General features: G+C 32.6%; 5 protein-coding genes across 6 annotated transcripts; 3 read left to right on the top strand and 2 right to left on the bottom strand.

Moving 5' to 3' along the window:
- Positions 1-100: 100 nt before the first annotated feature.
- On the bottom strand, positions 101-1952 carry Sdhb (Succinate dehydrogenase, subunit B (iron-sulfur)). The gene is made up of 6 exons (XM_078189502.1): positions 1798-1952; positions 1252-1382; positions 1028-1171; positions 746-941; positions 448-672; positions 101-374 (listed from the first exon to the last, which is right to left on the bottom strand). The coding sequence occupies exons 1-6, from the start codon at positions 1840-1842 to the stop codon at positions 282-284; spliced, it is 834 nt and encodes a 277-aa protein (XP_078045628.1). The 5' UTR covers positions 1843-1952; the 3' UTR covers positions 101-281.
- Positions 1953-2004: 52 nt separating this feature from the next.
- On the top strand, positions 2005-3833 carry LOC144474553 (coenzyme Q-binding protein COQ10 homolog B, mitochondrial). Its single transcript, XM_078189505.1, has 3 exons — positions 2005-2564; positions 3106-3231; positions 3315-3833. Exons 1-3 carry the CDS (start codon positions 2557-2559, stop codon positions 3757-3759), a joined length of 579 nt encoding a protein of 192 aa, XP_078045631.1. The 5' UTR covers positions 2005-2556; the 3' UTR covers positions 3760-3833.
- A 646-nt stretch (positions 3834-4479) lies between these two features.
- LOC144474550 (ankyrin repeat domain-containing protein 13D) lies at positions 4480-9783 on the top strand. 2 transcript variants are annotated; one of them, XM_078189500.1, is made up of 14 exons: positions 4480-4787; positions 5667-5802; positions 5908-6032; positions 6106-6151; positions 6225-6368; positions 6511-6582; positions 7012-7192; positions 7267-7489; positions 7564-7692; positions 7763-7913; positions 7992-8153; positions 8287-8387; positions 8461-8549; positions 8987-9783. In XM_078189500.1, the coding sequence occupies exons 1-14, from the start codon at positions 4689-4691 to the stop codon at positions 9222-9224; spliced, it is 1896 nt and encodes a 631-aa protein (XP_078045626.1). In that variant the 5' UTR covers positions 4480-4688; the 3' UTR covers positions 9225-9783. The 2 variants fall into 2 exon arrangements, with proteins under 2 accessions (XP_078045626.1, XP_078045627.1); XM_078189501.1 differs by lacking the exon at positions 6511-6582.
- Positions 9784-9936: 153 nt separating this feature from the next.
- On the bottom strand, positions 9937-12777 carry Mip40 (Myb-interacting protein 40). Its single transcript, XM_078189503.1, has 7 exons — positions 12562-12777; positions 12415-12493; positions 12107-12245; positions 11824-12027; positions 11520-11703; positions 11265-11413; positions 9937-11137 (listed from the first exon to the last, which is right to left on the bottom strand). Exons 2-7 carry the CDS (start codon positions 12491-12493, stop codon positions 11116-11118), a joined length of 777 nt encoding a protein of 258 aa, XP_078045629.1. The 5' UTR covers positions 12562-12777; the 3' UTR covers positions 9937-11115.
- Positions 12778-13076: 299 nt separating this feature from the next.
- Positions 13077-15471, top strand: LOC144474128 (multiple inositol polyphosphate phosphatase 1). Its single transcript, XM_078188688.1, has 9 exons — positions 13077-13355; positions 13429-13613; positions 13705-14015; positions 14091-14216; positions 14289-14433; positions 14503-14603; positions 14667-14776; positions 14845-15039; positions 15198-15471. The coding sequence occupies exons 2-9, from the start codon at positions 13439-13441 to the stop codon at positions 15367-15369; spliced, it is 1335 nt and encodes a 444-aa protein (XP_078044814.1). The 5' UTR covers positions 13077-13355; positions 13429-13438; the 3' UTR covers positions 15370-15471.
- The last annotated feature ends 176 nt before the right edge of the window (positions 15472-15647 follow it).

Here is a 15647-nt window from a genome sequence, read left to right as displayed (position 1 = left end):
TCTATGTATTAATGTACATAAAATAAATAGTTCCAAATAAAAATATAAATACCCATCTATTTTATCGGGAGTGTTTTATTTACAGTAAAAGACAATAGAATTAATTGAAATATATTATTTATTACATAAAAAATTCTTTCAATGTTTACTTATGCTGTTTTACCAAATATTTCAAATAAATCTTTCAGACATGATTATTTGGTAAAACGTACGTTTATAAATAGTCATATTAAGCAAAAGATGCACATGTTTTACTAATCGTTTTTACTCTTTCTACTTACTTATACAGCAGCATCAAGACCTGGTTTTTGTTTCTCACTAATGTTGGCTAACAGTTTCTTTATTTCCGCAATCGCCTTTCCAGGATTCAATCCCTATTACAAAAAACATAGTAGTAACATAGTAGCTTGAATTCAATAAATTATATAATATTATAAAGATGCCTACCTTTGGACAAGTGCGAGTACAATTCATAATAGTGTGACAACGGTACACTGAAAACGGATCTTGCAATTTCGACAGACGTTCTTTTGCCTGAGTATCTCGTGAATCAATGATCCACCTATAGGCTTGCATAAGTACAGCAGGTCCTAAGTATTTATCACCATTCCACCAGTACGATGGACAAGAAGTGCTACAGCAAGCACATAATATGCATTCATAGAGACCATCCTATGTTATAAAAAGATGATCAGTTATAATTTAGTAGGGTCTCAAGATTTCACTACAGTTAAATGTAAAGTACCAATTTTTTACGATCGTCAACGCTTTGCAAGTATTGCTTGGAGCCAGCTTCTTTTCCATCACCACGTTGTAACCATGGCTGTATACTTTTATACTGATTGTAAAAATTAGTCAGGTCGGGGACTAAGTCTTTTACTATGTACATATGTGGTAAAGGATAGATCTTGCTACTTGAACCTAAATTGGTATCAATTTTGCTGAAAGAATCACATATATTATTCACATTTTATTTTCAATTTTATATTTGTTGTAATAAAAGAATGTAAAAATATTTTTCAATTACCTAATACATGCCAAAGTGTTTATGCCACCAATATTCATAGCACAAGAACCACAAATGCCTTCACGGCAAGAACGACGAAAAGTTAAAGTTGGATCCATCTCATTTTTTATTTTAATTAGTGCATCCAAAACCATAGGTCCACAACTAAAATAATATTTCTTTTAAATTACACGAATTAAATATAAATAACGAAATAACAGTATTATTTTTATTGCTAAACTTACCTATTTAAGTCTACTTTATAATCTTGCATACGTGGTTTTTCATCAGGTTTATCTGGATTCCAACGATAAACAGAAAAGGTCTTCAATCTGGCTGCTGCATTTTGGTTAGAAGAGGTATGTAAACCTCTAACCTAAAATAACAAACACAAAATTTATATTAAGAAAATCAAATTTAAGCGTAGTTGATTATTTTATATATATCCATTGGAAAACATCATTTATAAATAAAACGAGTGGCAGCAATTATATAATTATAATTGGTTGTGTTTATTACACTTGCATTACTGCATACAGGGAATTAATAAATAATATTTGACACTAGGATATAAAATAAGAATACTGTTCAATTATAGTGTACGCATATATCGTGAACATTTCTACAGAAATGTCAAATCGTACAAACAAAAAATCTATTGATCTGACATTAGTTGCAGAACGCATTAGAATTAAATCGTTACCGACTACTTGCACAACCTTTTGTAATAATACGAAAAACCACATTATACTATAAAAGTTTCATTGTTAACTAATTGTTCAAGTACTTACTTGCCGAAATACATTTCTGCAAGCCTGCGGGGTGATGCCAGCCATTTTTTAAAATATGAATTGATGTGGAGGCGTTTGCGGTACCTGTGTTATGTAAGTTTGCACGTGAATGTGTACCAACTCTGCTGCTACGCTTCCCCTTTGCTATATTCCACCTACACACATACACAGAAATATTAACATATGTTTGTATTCGTGTGTACTACGTATGTATGGATATGTGAATCCAAAATCGCTGTCAAATACATATTACTTTGGTGTTGAAAAATGCGCGAAGTCGCACAGTTTGATTGCGCAAACAAATATAAAACTTATTTCTATTTTACTAAAACTTGATGTTATAAAATGTTCAGAAATTCTATTAATATTTGGAATATTGCTAAATACATACGAGTATTATTTTCATGGTTCAAAAATTATGCCTTATAGACATTGTACGCTACCATTTGACGTTTAGCTATAAAGATATATTATTTTTAATCGGACTCTCAGTATGAGATGTATCAATATAGCATCTACGCACTTCCTTATCCTTCGCGTGATTTTATAAGTCGATATCTATATATCTCAATGTAAATACGTTATCAAATAGAAGAGTAATGAACAAAATATTTAGAATTACGTACTAGTCTGAAAACAATGAAGTGTACTAGTGGATATTTATAACGATCAAGGATTATCATGTAGTAGGTGGAGACATAGTTTGAATTAGAAATTTATTATTATATTATAGTGAATTTAACAATATATTTAAACATCATGCATAGGTAATATATTTTAAGTGTACGCTATTGCAAATTTAATTTTTATGAACAGCTTTGTCATTTGTATGTATAGGTTATATTCAATGTCATTTAGTAATTTTATAAGATTATTACATTATGATTTAAAAGTTACAGAGCTTATACTACTTAGATTAAATATTTATAATTATAATGACAATATATTATTAACAATGAAAATTAGAATAAAAGAGTGACATAACCTAGTCCGGGAAAAACGTTTTATGAGATTCTGTTACTCCATGATGAGAATCGTTTTTATTTAATCTAAATAATACTCATTTTTAATTTATATATTTTTCAATTTTTATTGTTTTATGTATTGTGTTTTAGTAACTCGTATTATTATTGAAATATCACCATTGTTTGTTTGAATATAAGATTGTACACTCAAAGAATGATCAAGGTCGGTTTTCATTATGTCCTTTAAATATCATACGATGCGATTCATTCATTCATTCATCTAAAATGAATCGATGAATTGTATAAACTGAGCATAAGAAAAATTAATCAAAATTTTTTCCAGGGGAGTTGCATTATTTGAAAATTTCATGCTTCAAAGCAGAAATAATTTTAATAAACAATGTGTAGAAAGGAAGTATATGGCTGACACTTCGAAATTAAAGGAATATGAAGGACGTAAATTAATAGGGTATGTTTTTAAAAATGTAACATTAATAATCCTATTCTAAGAAAATAAAAATATGTACTAATTGGTAGTCTTTTTATGTACAGATTTTCAATGGAACAAATATACGAAGTTGTAGCAGACGTGAGAAATTATAAAGACTTTGTACCGTTTTGTAAAAAGTCTGACGTTATATCAAATGACAGTGACAGTCTTAAAGCTAATCTAGTCATAGGATTCCCGCCAATAAAAGAAAGCTACACTTCCAAAGTAACTACAGTTCGGCCACGTTTAGTAAAAGCTGAATGTACCGACGGTAAATTATTTAATCATTTGAATACTTTGTGGATATTCAGCCCAGGATTAAAAAATAATGCACAAACGTGTGTAATTGACTTTTCCTTATCATTTGAATTTAAGTCGTTACTACATTCACATTTTTCGAATTTATTTTTTAATGAAATTGTAAGACAAATGGAGAATGCTTTCATTGACGAAGCCAAACGTAGATATGGCAGACCCTGTATAAAAACGGTGCGACTAGAAAGATGACAAATCGTGTCAATTGATTTATTAAATAATTATCGGAAATTGTACAGAAAACTTTAGAAATAAATGTTATACACATAAAACCTAGGTTCCATTATCAATAATCACAATATCTCTGTCGAATTTTTTGTGTTGCGCACGAATGGATATTAATAGAGAGAATATATAAATTTTTGAATGTTCACGCGGTTCCGATGCGGTTAGATATTTTATTGTTAATTGACTTGATGGCAGCACTATACCATGCGTGTGGGACTATTCTCTGCCGTGGTTCAGTGCGCACACTCGGAAATAACTAGACACGAGGTCGGAGTGTGAAGCAGGCTTTATTAGATCTTAATGCGTGGGCGGTTGTAGGAAGAATGAGAATGTTTTTTCTATGTGGACACCCACGTCGACGGCGCTTTTATCTTAGGCGTAGAGTACAACTAACTTAACCTAAGGGCTTAAAACTAACTATACTAATGACTAGTTATATTTTACTTTAACCTAGTTACATTTATCTTAACCTAGTTATTCTAGATGGCGCGTCGAGCCTACCGCTACATGCGCACCGAAACCGAAAACTCAGGCGCGAATACTCTCACGTACTTTCTATAGTACGTGTAGAGTTGCTTTTTATTGGCGAATAAATTTTAATCGTTTTAGGAACGTTTACCGGGTAGCACCTATATAAGCGCCACTTGCAACTTGCAACATTTGCTTTCGTCACTTAATGCTGCTTAATGCATTCTTCTGTCGCTTTTGAGTTTCTTATCTAGCTGTTCTACCCGGTCGATGAGTAATGATCATTTACTCACTCTCGCTACGTACCCATCCGTCTCTCGGTGTCATGTATTCACCCGACAAAATTCTATGTCGCGTGCTTGAATCGTGGAATTTCATGTAAGTTACTGGTGTTTTATGTCAGCGTTAAAAAGGACCCCATAGAAATGGTGAATACAGACACAATTCAAAAGAATTATCCGCTGCACTGGCTCGTATGGAATAACAGCTATGTAGAACTAGAAGTGGAGCTGTCTTCGAAGCTGGTTTGTAGAAAAAAATATCAACCGACTAATAAATCGCTTTCAATATTACCGCGACACATACTCGTTGTTGTACAGTTGTGATCATAAAAGCCGAAGAACCCAAGTGTTTATCGATTGCGAGTTCTTTTGTAAACGAACGTGATAAATGACATTTGTCTCGAGTCTCCTTTCCCTCTGGAGGCATTCAGATAGTTGTATAATAATAGGGTGGAAACGCATTGGAAATAATCTTTAATAACGCGTGATTAATTATTTTGCGTATGTATCGTTTAGAATTTCAATGCGAACTGTTGCATTTGAATGAGGTTGATGTTGCACAGCTACATTATTTTATGTTTATATGTTCATATGTTCATATGAATTCATGAAAAGGAAGGGATCTCAGTTTGATCTCTCCGAATTAATTACTCACTATACATATATTGATTTAAATGCAACTTTTTGTACACTGTCAAAGTAGCTTTATGAGTGAAGCCTCATGTGTGTGGGAAACCATAGATGTTCACTCGTATATAACTTTCGATATGCTTTGAATGTTATCCAACAATTTGATGCAGCCCATAAAATTATTTTGTGTTTTGAAACTATTCAACTTTTAAATCTTCTTAGATTAACATATCAATTGAGAAAGCTTGTTAATGTTCGATTTCCATAAATGCGATACTTCAGTATGCAATAAAAGTTTATCTCTCCTGATAAAGCTCATAAAAGTATTATAGTTTTATTTATCTTGGCAATAAAATGAGTGAAGATTTTCTAATATCTAGAAGTATAAAACAATTATGTCTCACGTAATGTTTGTCACTGTAGTTTATAAGTACATTAAAAAGATAATAATAACAATTTATATTTAATTCTTCCAATTGAAAAATTTTGCAGCATGATATAGAAAAACTTGACAACAGAGGAAGAACAGCATTGATGTTAGCTGTTACTTTGGGTCACATTGAATGTGTTGGAGTATTGTTACACCATGAAGCTAATGTTAACACAGAAAATAATCAAGGATGGACTGGTAAATGTTTACCTTTTTGTATTTTTAAATGTTCTATCTTTAAACAAACAAAGCACGTTATATTATGCATTAATGTACATATTAATTGGATATTATTATTTGTAGTGGTGCAAGAAGCAGTTGGAACAGGAAATCCTGCACTACTGCAGATGGTGCTAGCACGTAGGGATTATCAAAGATATTGCAATCGAGTAGCGGGTATTCCAGAACTACTTCACAAACTTAAACAAGTGGGTTACTTAGACAAAAGCAGAAAGAATAGATATATTTTGACAAATCTAAACCAAAATCAAATGTTTTCAGGCTCCTGATTTTTATGTAGAAATGAAATGGGAATTCACTAGTTGGGGTAATTTAAATAATTTATAGCATCAGTATTGTAATCATTATTAACATTATACTAACATTACTTTTGTTACTAGTTCCTCTTGCCTCCAGAATGTGTCCTAGTGATACATACAAAGTATACAAACAAGGCAGTAATGTAAGGATTGATACAACATTACTGGGATTCGATCACGTCAACTGGCAACGCGGAAATCGTAGTTATGTTTTCAAAGGACAAAGTGAGTATTCACAGTCATTACTTTGCATGGACATTGACACTTGTACAGACTCTTTTGATCTTCAGGTTCTTTGAGCGTTTTTCCTTTTATATTAATAGTAGTTTCTTTTATTTGTCCTTTAATTGTATATATTAAATGCAAGCTGCATCAAATGTACCTGTGGCAATTAGATGTGAACGGAGTTATGTGTTCAGTATGGTGGGACATGAGTCAGGTGACAGAAATATTCTTACAATTAATGTGGTGTACAGGATTTTAGAAAATATTTCTTTTCATGTAGATGCAATGTTTTGTTATATACATATTTATTCTTCTCTCTATCCGTTATTAGTTTTATTTTTGTTTTATTATTTTTCAAACCTTTTGATACAATAAACTGAAGCTTCGTCTGGTAAGTGTATGTCCCATAAGCTAAAGATACTACATCTGTATTGCTACATAAGTATATAAGTATCTGTTTTTAATATTTATTTATACGTAAATTCAATGGAATTATTTAAGAAAAAATTATTAGAACTTTCATAATTAGTAGTAGTAAAGCAGAATATAATTAGTCTGTACCACATTGTAGAATAATTGTTTCGGTAATCATTTCATAATACATGATTCTATCAATGTAAGAATAGAACTTTTCTTCCTACAGATGATGGGGCAACAATGATGGAAGTAGATCATGAAACGAGAAAGGTGTACGTTGAACACTTGAAATTAATCGATGTTGATAATATACAACTAATGGAACCCACTGATGAATGTGTACTAGCTCGCCTTACAAATCCTATAGTTACTACAAACATAGATACGGATAAAATCAGTTTCGAACGGTAACTTGTATTATATTAAATTTTTTTATCGTTATTTGCGTCCACTTATGATAATACTAATTTTGTTTAATTAGGAATAAGGCTGGCTTATGGGGATGGCGATCAGATAAAACTGAAATAATAAATGGACATGACTGTAAGGTTTTTAGTGCTAGTAACGTAGAGTTAATAACCAAGACACGATTAGAGCATTTATCAGAGTCGGATAAAGTAAGGGCTCGCGCTCCTCGTACGCCTTTGCAATCTTTTCTTGGCATAGCGGAACAGCAAGAGAATTGTCTTAACGCAACTACTAGTGTAACTATTTTTTTCTTAATATTATGTACATTTTACAGGTTTTAGTTGTTAATTTATCAAATTATTTATTATAGGAAGAATACAATAATGTTGGAAATCCATCTAACATTACAGCTGAGGAATATTTTGATCCAGATGTTGATCTAAATGGAAGGGATATAGGCAGACCAAAGGAAGTTAATACTAAAATTCAAAAGTTCAAGGTATTTGAAAGAGATTTTTGTACAAAAACATAATCGTAATTTATAACTTATTGATGGAATGTACGTATAGGCAACTTTATGGCTTAGTGAAGCATATCCACTTAGTCTTCAAGAACAAATTATGCCAATTGTCGATCTAATGGCAATATCTAGTTCACATTTTGCTAAATTAAAGGATTTTATTCAGATGCAATTACCAGCTGGATTTCCTGTTAAAATTGGTAAGTTTCAAGTTATGCGAATAATTATTTTCTATATAAATAGCAATGTACAGGATTGAATTGTATTGTGCATTATAGAAATTCCTCTGTTTCACATACTAAACGCAAGAATTACGTTTGGAAATATTTTTGGTATGGATCAGGAAGTACCTCATGTAGGTCATTTACAAGAAACTAATACCATGACGTGTTTAGTTGATGACACTTGTTTTGAGGCTCCAATGGGATACGTAAAACTAGGTAAATAGAACATAATCTTATGACTGCTGAGGGCGTTAATAGGGGTTTTGAAGATTTATATATTACTGGTTCAACCTTTTCAGTATAGATTTGAAAAATATTCTACATAATTAAATTTATAATTTTTGCACAGGTGCTGAAGTTCGAACGCAATTTAGTATCGAAGAGGAAGATGATTTGTTACAATTCGCTATACAACAAAGTTTATTGGAAGCTGGAAGTGAACGCGACGAGGTATACGAAATTCATTTTTCATCAATATATTTTCATACGGATGCACTCTAATACCTTAATTAATTCAAATAAGGTCGACATATGGGAAGCTTTAAGAGCCCAGAAACCATCCCGGCCAACAACGCCCAATATGACTGCGGAAGAGGAAAGGCAGCTTCAAAGGTACGAGAAAAAGTTTGCACCAGGGAATGTCGTTTCGGACACCTTGGTTTTATTTGAAAATTTCCATATAATTTATTTTGCATGTGTTCTTTTCTTGCCCGACAATTCATATTCAGGAAGGTGGGTGAAGGATACCTGTTACAAATGTTGATTTAACCTCACACGATCATTTGAAGAAAGTTTCAAAAATGTATTTTCTTAGCCCTCATTTAGATAAAACTTCTCCACAAGCACACATTCTTGCATGAAATGCAAGAAGACGATCGGCGCGCGTTAGAAGAGAAATAGTTCTCTGATTTTGTTTAGATACCCCATTTTTTTCGTGCGCTTAGCCAGAGCCTAGAACTTTTGTACGCACCGACGTGCCTAGAATGACAGTGTTTAGAAACTATTCTCTAACGAATTACGATAAAGACTCTATTTCTTGTTTAATGCAGAGCTATTCAAGCAAGCCTGACGCTGTATCAGGAGAATGCTGCTTCATGTGCGAGCGGTCGGAGTAACACGAACAGGACCAGTGACACGGAGGATCCTGATGCGCTCGAAGACACGGCAGAACAGCTGAGAATAGCGTTGAGATTGTCCGAGCAGCAACAACTTGAGGAAGAACAGCGCCGGTTGCTGGAAGAAGAAACGTTCCGGCAAGTGTTGGAACTGTCCCTTACAGACAAATGAACTATACGATGTGCAATAGTCTTTAATGAAATTCGATCAAGTTGTACTTCCACGACCACGAGAAATCTTCCGGCCGCGCAATGTCGAGACTGTCGAATACAAAACATTTCCTACGTCTCGTAATGTGCATCATTCGACAGTGGTTCTTGCTACAGAAAAAGTAGGTTGCACCCTCAACTGCGAAGTAACTAGACACATAGTATCTCCTTTTTGGTTGAGGGAAGTCGAAGAACGTTCTTCTGATAAGAATCATTTTTGGACGTTGTGCATTGAGATATAAAACTGTTGCATGCAACAGGTATTTGTTACAGCGGGAAATAGTAGTACAGCATACAGATCAAATGGTGAAGATCGTATACAATATTAACTATGAAAGTAAATAATTTAACTTATGTTATTTATTTCTTAGCTACATTTTATATGAAAGGAACACTTTAGTAGTATACGAGGATCATGGTACGTAACGATAAGAAGTCTTGAAAATTACAATCACTCTGGCGGAATATGTCGGAACATTTTTCTTCGAGTCTATGATTATATTTGACCCATTATCGATTGAATAAAAATTCATCTTGTTGAAAGTGCGTGCTGTAAGTTGCGACTGTCAATACTTAAAATAAAAAGCTTGTAATTCTCAAGCCTTCAACAGTTATTCGTTTTGTCCTTTTCACTTGGCATTAAATTTTCATTTTTGAAGTTTTTAGTACCAAAATAAAGTAACATTTAAAGAATTTATATCTGAATTCTATGTAATAGTATGCTAAAAACTGCCTCTCTTAGTATTCGGGCTATGGAAACCTATTCCAAGTTCCTCTTTATACCCGTGATAAAAATAGTTGTAAGTAGCGTTTCAATTCATTAAGGATAACAGTAACGTAATAAAAATTTGTTATTTATTCTTTATAGTATATCCATCATAGATAAATAATTTCATCAGAATATTTATTACAGATTTGTTGTTAGAGAATCGCAATTGGTATCGAGAATCAAACATAATTGTACATAATTATAGCAAAAATTGTTGCATCCTGAGTCTTTCCCTATAGAATCATAATTGTTTATCTCCATTAATAATAAATACCCAAGGAAAATAAATTGTTCTCTAAATGGATATAGATTTAACTAAAGCATATGTCTGTTGAGTCAGTGCTGTTTTGAATAAAATTCAATTTATAGAAATAAAAGCTTCAGCTTTTATTATTAGTTTTATTCTTTTAATTTTGACATATTAAAATGGTTGGTTGTATATTCTATATAAATATAGATTAGTTACAGGAATATTGAAGTTCCTAGCCTACAGGGAAGAAGTATATGTTTGGTTCTCGACTGAATTAAGGTATCCTTAGAAAATTATAGAACTTCACTAAAGGATTAATAACATAATCAATTTTTATGAATCGAGAGAAAAACCATATGCGGAAAAGATAATATTTGAAAATGTGTAAATTCAGCTTTGGCTAGGTTCATAAGCAGTTTTAATTAGAGAGGTTCTTGCTACTCATCGTCTCGTGCAAAATTTTAATATAATTTTACCTCGAAATTTGTTAAACTAATTGGAGATATTGAATTTTGTAATTTCTTCGATATCCTCCTACATAATGCAATATCTTGACAATTATTGATAGAGTTTTATGTAATGATTGTTCGACCTTTCCACTTGAATCATATCAATATTCTACTTGCCATGTGATTTCTTTACTACGCAACTTAAAATATCATTGCGCTATATTTAATTATATTGTAATAAAAAGATATATTTCTACAAGTAACAATACAGCAGACATAATTAAGAATATAAAATAAACCGTGTGTAGAAAAACTACAAGTACGTTCCATGCCGACCAAATACAGATTTTGGGAAACTGACAGTATCAATGCTGTCACGAGTGGGCTACTCGAATTCTGATTGTGCCCTGAAACAGAAATGTTTTTTTTTTTCTTTTTATAATAAAATACATCTCACAACAGGATGTTTAATCTGATGATGTTTTTACATCCCAATAAAAAATTAAATATTTTATTGCATTTTTGATACCGCACCTTTTGTAAATAGTGTTCAGTATATTTGCACTTTGTACAAAACGTTGTTCATTCTTGTGAGCTTGTTGATACCATTTCTTACGTACAGCATTCCAATGTGTTCTGTGCTCTCTTAACAATGTTTCCCGAGATTTCAGACATTGTCCATCCTGGAACACATAAATATATATTTATTATGATTGTACATTTATTATAATTTCGCTCCCTCCCCCATATTAAGAGAACGAATTACATAAATTTATCTGAGCATCTTACATAATCCAAATTCAACTCTTCTTTCTCTCTAGATATCGGCGAAGGTATACGATTTCTTGGTATTGCTTCCTCACAAGGCAATGGAGGAGGCAAATAATAAACATCACGAACATCTCCATTGGTGTCTAGAATATTATTACTGATATTAACTTCATTAACTATCTCTGGGCTTGGACTACGTACTCTAAAAAGGAAGATATGAAATTAATTTCTTTGAATTCCTTGTCTCAACAATTATGTGATTTAAAAGATTACAACATTACATAGTAGACAACTACTGATAACATTGTTTTCATTTACTAACTTTGGAACAAGATTAGGATTCCGTGGTTGATTAGCCATCCAAGCTCTGCAGATGGGATAAAGGGGTGTATCCTCTTGGAATTGTGCCAAATCAACGCTCCTGTCAAATAACTTCATTACATAAGTGTGATGGAATGATGTATCCAATGGTACTTGTCTTCTGCGTCTAACTTTTCGTGGTTGTTGAAAACCTATTGGCTTTGTCCTATATAGATTATTGGTACAAGTTAGATATACATTATACTGATTACTAAGATTAATTGATAATATATAAATAGTATTACATTTTCTTCATTTGATGTTTATAATCTTGCGCAGAACTTTCTTCACTAGAATCTCCCGACGACCCTGTATCACTATGTTGCAATAACTCTCTCAGAGCTCCTTTTAAACGATCTCTGGCAACTAGCACATCATTATCTCCTGGGGAAAAATGATTAGAAATTCATGTTACTTACACAATTAACAAAAGAATCTACAAATCTGTTTTTATTATGATTTAAAAATGATAAACAGTCTTTATTAAATAGTATAATAATGCATGAATTCAGACTGTACTAAGAATAGTATAATTAATGCTACATTTTATTACCCAATTCATCCTTAATTTCTACTTTCACACGACCAGGAATTGGAGCAGCTGGTGGTGCAATATTTCTTTTCTTTCCCATCTAAGACAAAAAATAATTAACCATTATTCAGATTCTTTTTTGTTTATATCAGTCCATCATAAACATACCTTGCACAAACAAGTCTATATCGTCTGCAAATCGAGCAATGGCAATTACTTTCTCCTCAAATTCATCAGGTATAAAAAAATATTCTCATAAGTAAAAATAGTAAATGGTTTTCTAATATACATGTATTTATAAACAAATTTTGTCTTGTTACAAACAAAAGTGCGCGAGGTTATGAGATAAAATAAGACCTCCACTAATCTCTCAATTCAAAAATCACATTCGGGAGCAACGAGGCTCTTAAATTAACAGAGTGCAGCCAATTGCTATGCTCTGATTGGCTGATCATTCATAGCTGAACAATGCTGTCCTCACAACCAATGACAAAGAGAGGAAATAGCGAGAGAGCTTTTTGAATTGAAAGAAGAAAAATCTTTTGATTGAAGGATAACTGTAATTGTACAATGGTTGTCTAACGATAATAAGCGAGGGTTCATTATAGTTGTGATGATTTCGTGCTCTCGCCAACCAATTAGGGCATAGAAAATTTCCACGCTGATCCTCGCTAATGGATCAAGTTACGACCTGATGGTGTGCAGGAGTAGGATCCATTTACTTTACGTATATATTCAACAGCACGTGTCGATCATTGCCATAGTATACACAATCATTACGAAGATACCGATAGAGCTTAACCATTGGATCGTTTAATCTTTACGGATCGTCATTGGTGTATTTTTATTGCATTCTTCTTTTAAATTAACATTCGATGCCATTTCCTGATATTCTTCGACATTTGTTAGTTTCGACATAGGACAAAGTTAAATAAAAAACTATAAGAAAGGATTACAATAAAGTAAGTTGTTCATATTACAGTTATTGTTTACTTGTGACCATTTTTAAATTTTTAAACTTTTAATATGTTTTAGATAAGTATTTATGAACATGATGCAGAAAACGATTATACAAATATTTTTATTACTTTACATACGCGTATTAATTTCCTCTGCACACAATTGCTTTTTGTATAGTGGACATTATAGATGCAAGTTAGCAACAAAAACGCCGTACAGATTTATTGCTAACTATGATGATTCTGTTCTTGAATATTCAGGTAAATAAAACAATATATTGAAATATATTTTATAGATAGCAAGTCTAATGATAGTACTTTTGTAAATCACATTCTATTATTTTCCTTTCAGGTTGTACTCCAAAAAAGATATGGCTAGTTGTAAGACATGGTACGAGGTATCCTGGTCAAAAATATGTGCTACCCATGATTGAGATGTTGCCAAAATTGCAACAGAATATTTTAGATAATTATCAGAAGGGGGAAACAACTTTGAATGATGAAGATATCGATTTATTAAAGGATTGGAAAATTACTTTCACTGAAAATGATATCATGAGATTAGCAGACGAAGGTGGAAACGAGATGATCGATCTCGCAGAAAGATATCAGTCTAGGTTTTCATCTCTTATGCCAGAAATATATAGTAATAAAACTTACAGGGTAAAGAAACACATATTTTTTGCATCCATCTATGGGCAAATTTATGTTCCTGAACTACAATGAATTAAATTTTAGTTTAAATACACTGCCACTCAACGAACAGAGGAGAGTGCAAAGAACTTTGCCACTGGTCTATTTGGTAGACATAACAGTTATAAAGTCTGGTACCCAGAGGCAGAACACAAAGACCCCGTTTTACGAGTAATTATATTACCAGCCAATTAAGTTACTACCTTATTTTCTGTACTTAATTATTTTATTTCAAGTTTCTAGTTTTACAAACTCTGTGAGCGTTGGTTGCGCGATGTAGACAATAATCCAGAAGCACAAGAGGAAGAGAAACAATTTTTGAAGAGTGAAACTTACACTGGAATGCTGAGGGATGTTTCTGAACGTATTGGTTATCAAATTGATCATGGTTAGTTGAAAGTAATTAATGGGGTACGAAAACGTAAACTATACAGTATATAAATAAAAAATATTTTAGAAGTTGCCCACTTGATGTACATGGCGTGCAGTTTTGAAACTGCATGGCTACCAAATATGGAATCCCCTTGGTGTAGAATGTTCACATTGAACGAATTTAAGGTGAGCCTGGAGTTTCATGATATTATTTTAATGACATAGTGTCGAAAATGTTCGATCTTTCAGATACTTGAGTATGCTGAGGACATGAGAAAATACTGGGTTGATGGATATGGGTACAAATTGAGTTATGAACAAGCATGCATTGCATTAAGGGATATGTTTGACTTTTTCAAGTAAGTTCACATGGGCATGTGGTTACAAAATAATGAATGGCATGAGATCACAATCTTTTTGTTTACAGAGCGGACGATGGACCATTAGTATCAGCATATTTTACTCATTCAGGCACCATCTTAAAGTTGTTGGCTGCTGCAGGAGTTGCTAGGGATGATCATCATTTGTCTCACAACCTTTATGATCTATATGCAGATGACAGAGCTTGGAAAACTGGTGTCATTGATTCATTTGCATCTAATATAGCATTTGTTTTGTATAAGTAATTATCAATTAGTATTCGTTATATGTGCCCAAAACGTATACACCTACTATACATATACCTAAGTGGGTTCATCCCGCACCCCCCTCTGAAGATTTGTGCTATATTTTCGTTGGCGGTTTATGCATACATAGTTATTATGCTTGTTTTTATTTCAGTTGTTCATCTAGCGGCCTTAGTGTGCTTTTCATGCATCAAGAACGGCCACTGTATCTGTCAGGATGTCCTTTACATGTGCCATGTCCATTGTCTATTATGAAAGCGTTATATCCTGACCATAAAGAAGAATGTCCGTTTGAAGAAATGTGCGATATGGAGGAAAACTCATAATTACGGAAGAATAAATTATTTTTTAGTCAGGATTATATAAATTACATTTCTACGTTTACAATTTTGTATCATACTTAAGTAGTAAATTTCAAAAACATTTAACTCTAATAATTTTGTTGCTTTTTATGCGATAGTTACTAGCATAAGATCAAATAAAACGCTCAAACTGTTCGTCGAAATCAGCTGTTGGTAATTTGTCTACCAGTTTCAGCGTTTTGTCACTGCACGTAATGGCGCTAAATGGAGACATTAACTAGAATAGTATAATGGCGCCATCT

This window comes from Augochlora pura, chromosome 8 (assembly GCF_028453695.1).
Source record: "Augochlora pura isolate Apur16 chromosome 8, APUR_v2.2.1, whole genome shotgun sequence".
NCBI classification, from domain to species: domain Eukaryota; kingdom Metazoa; phylum Arthropoda; class Insecta; order Hymenoptera; family Halictidae; genus Augochlora; species Augochlora pura.
Note: the sequence above shows the minus strand (reverse complement) of the source record. Positions and strands in the feature narration are given on the sequence as shown.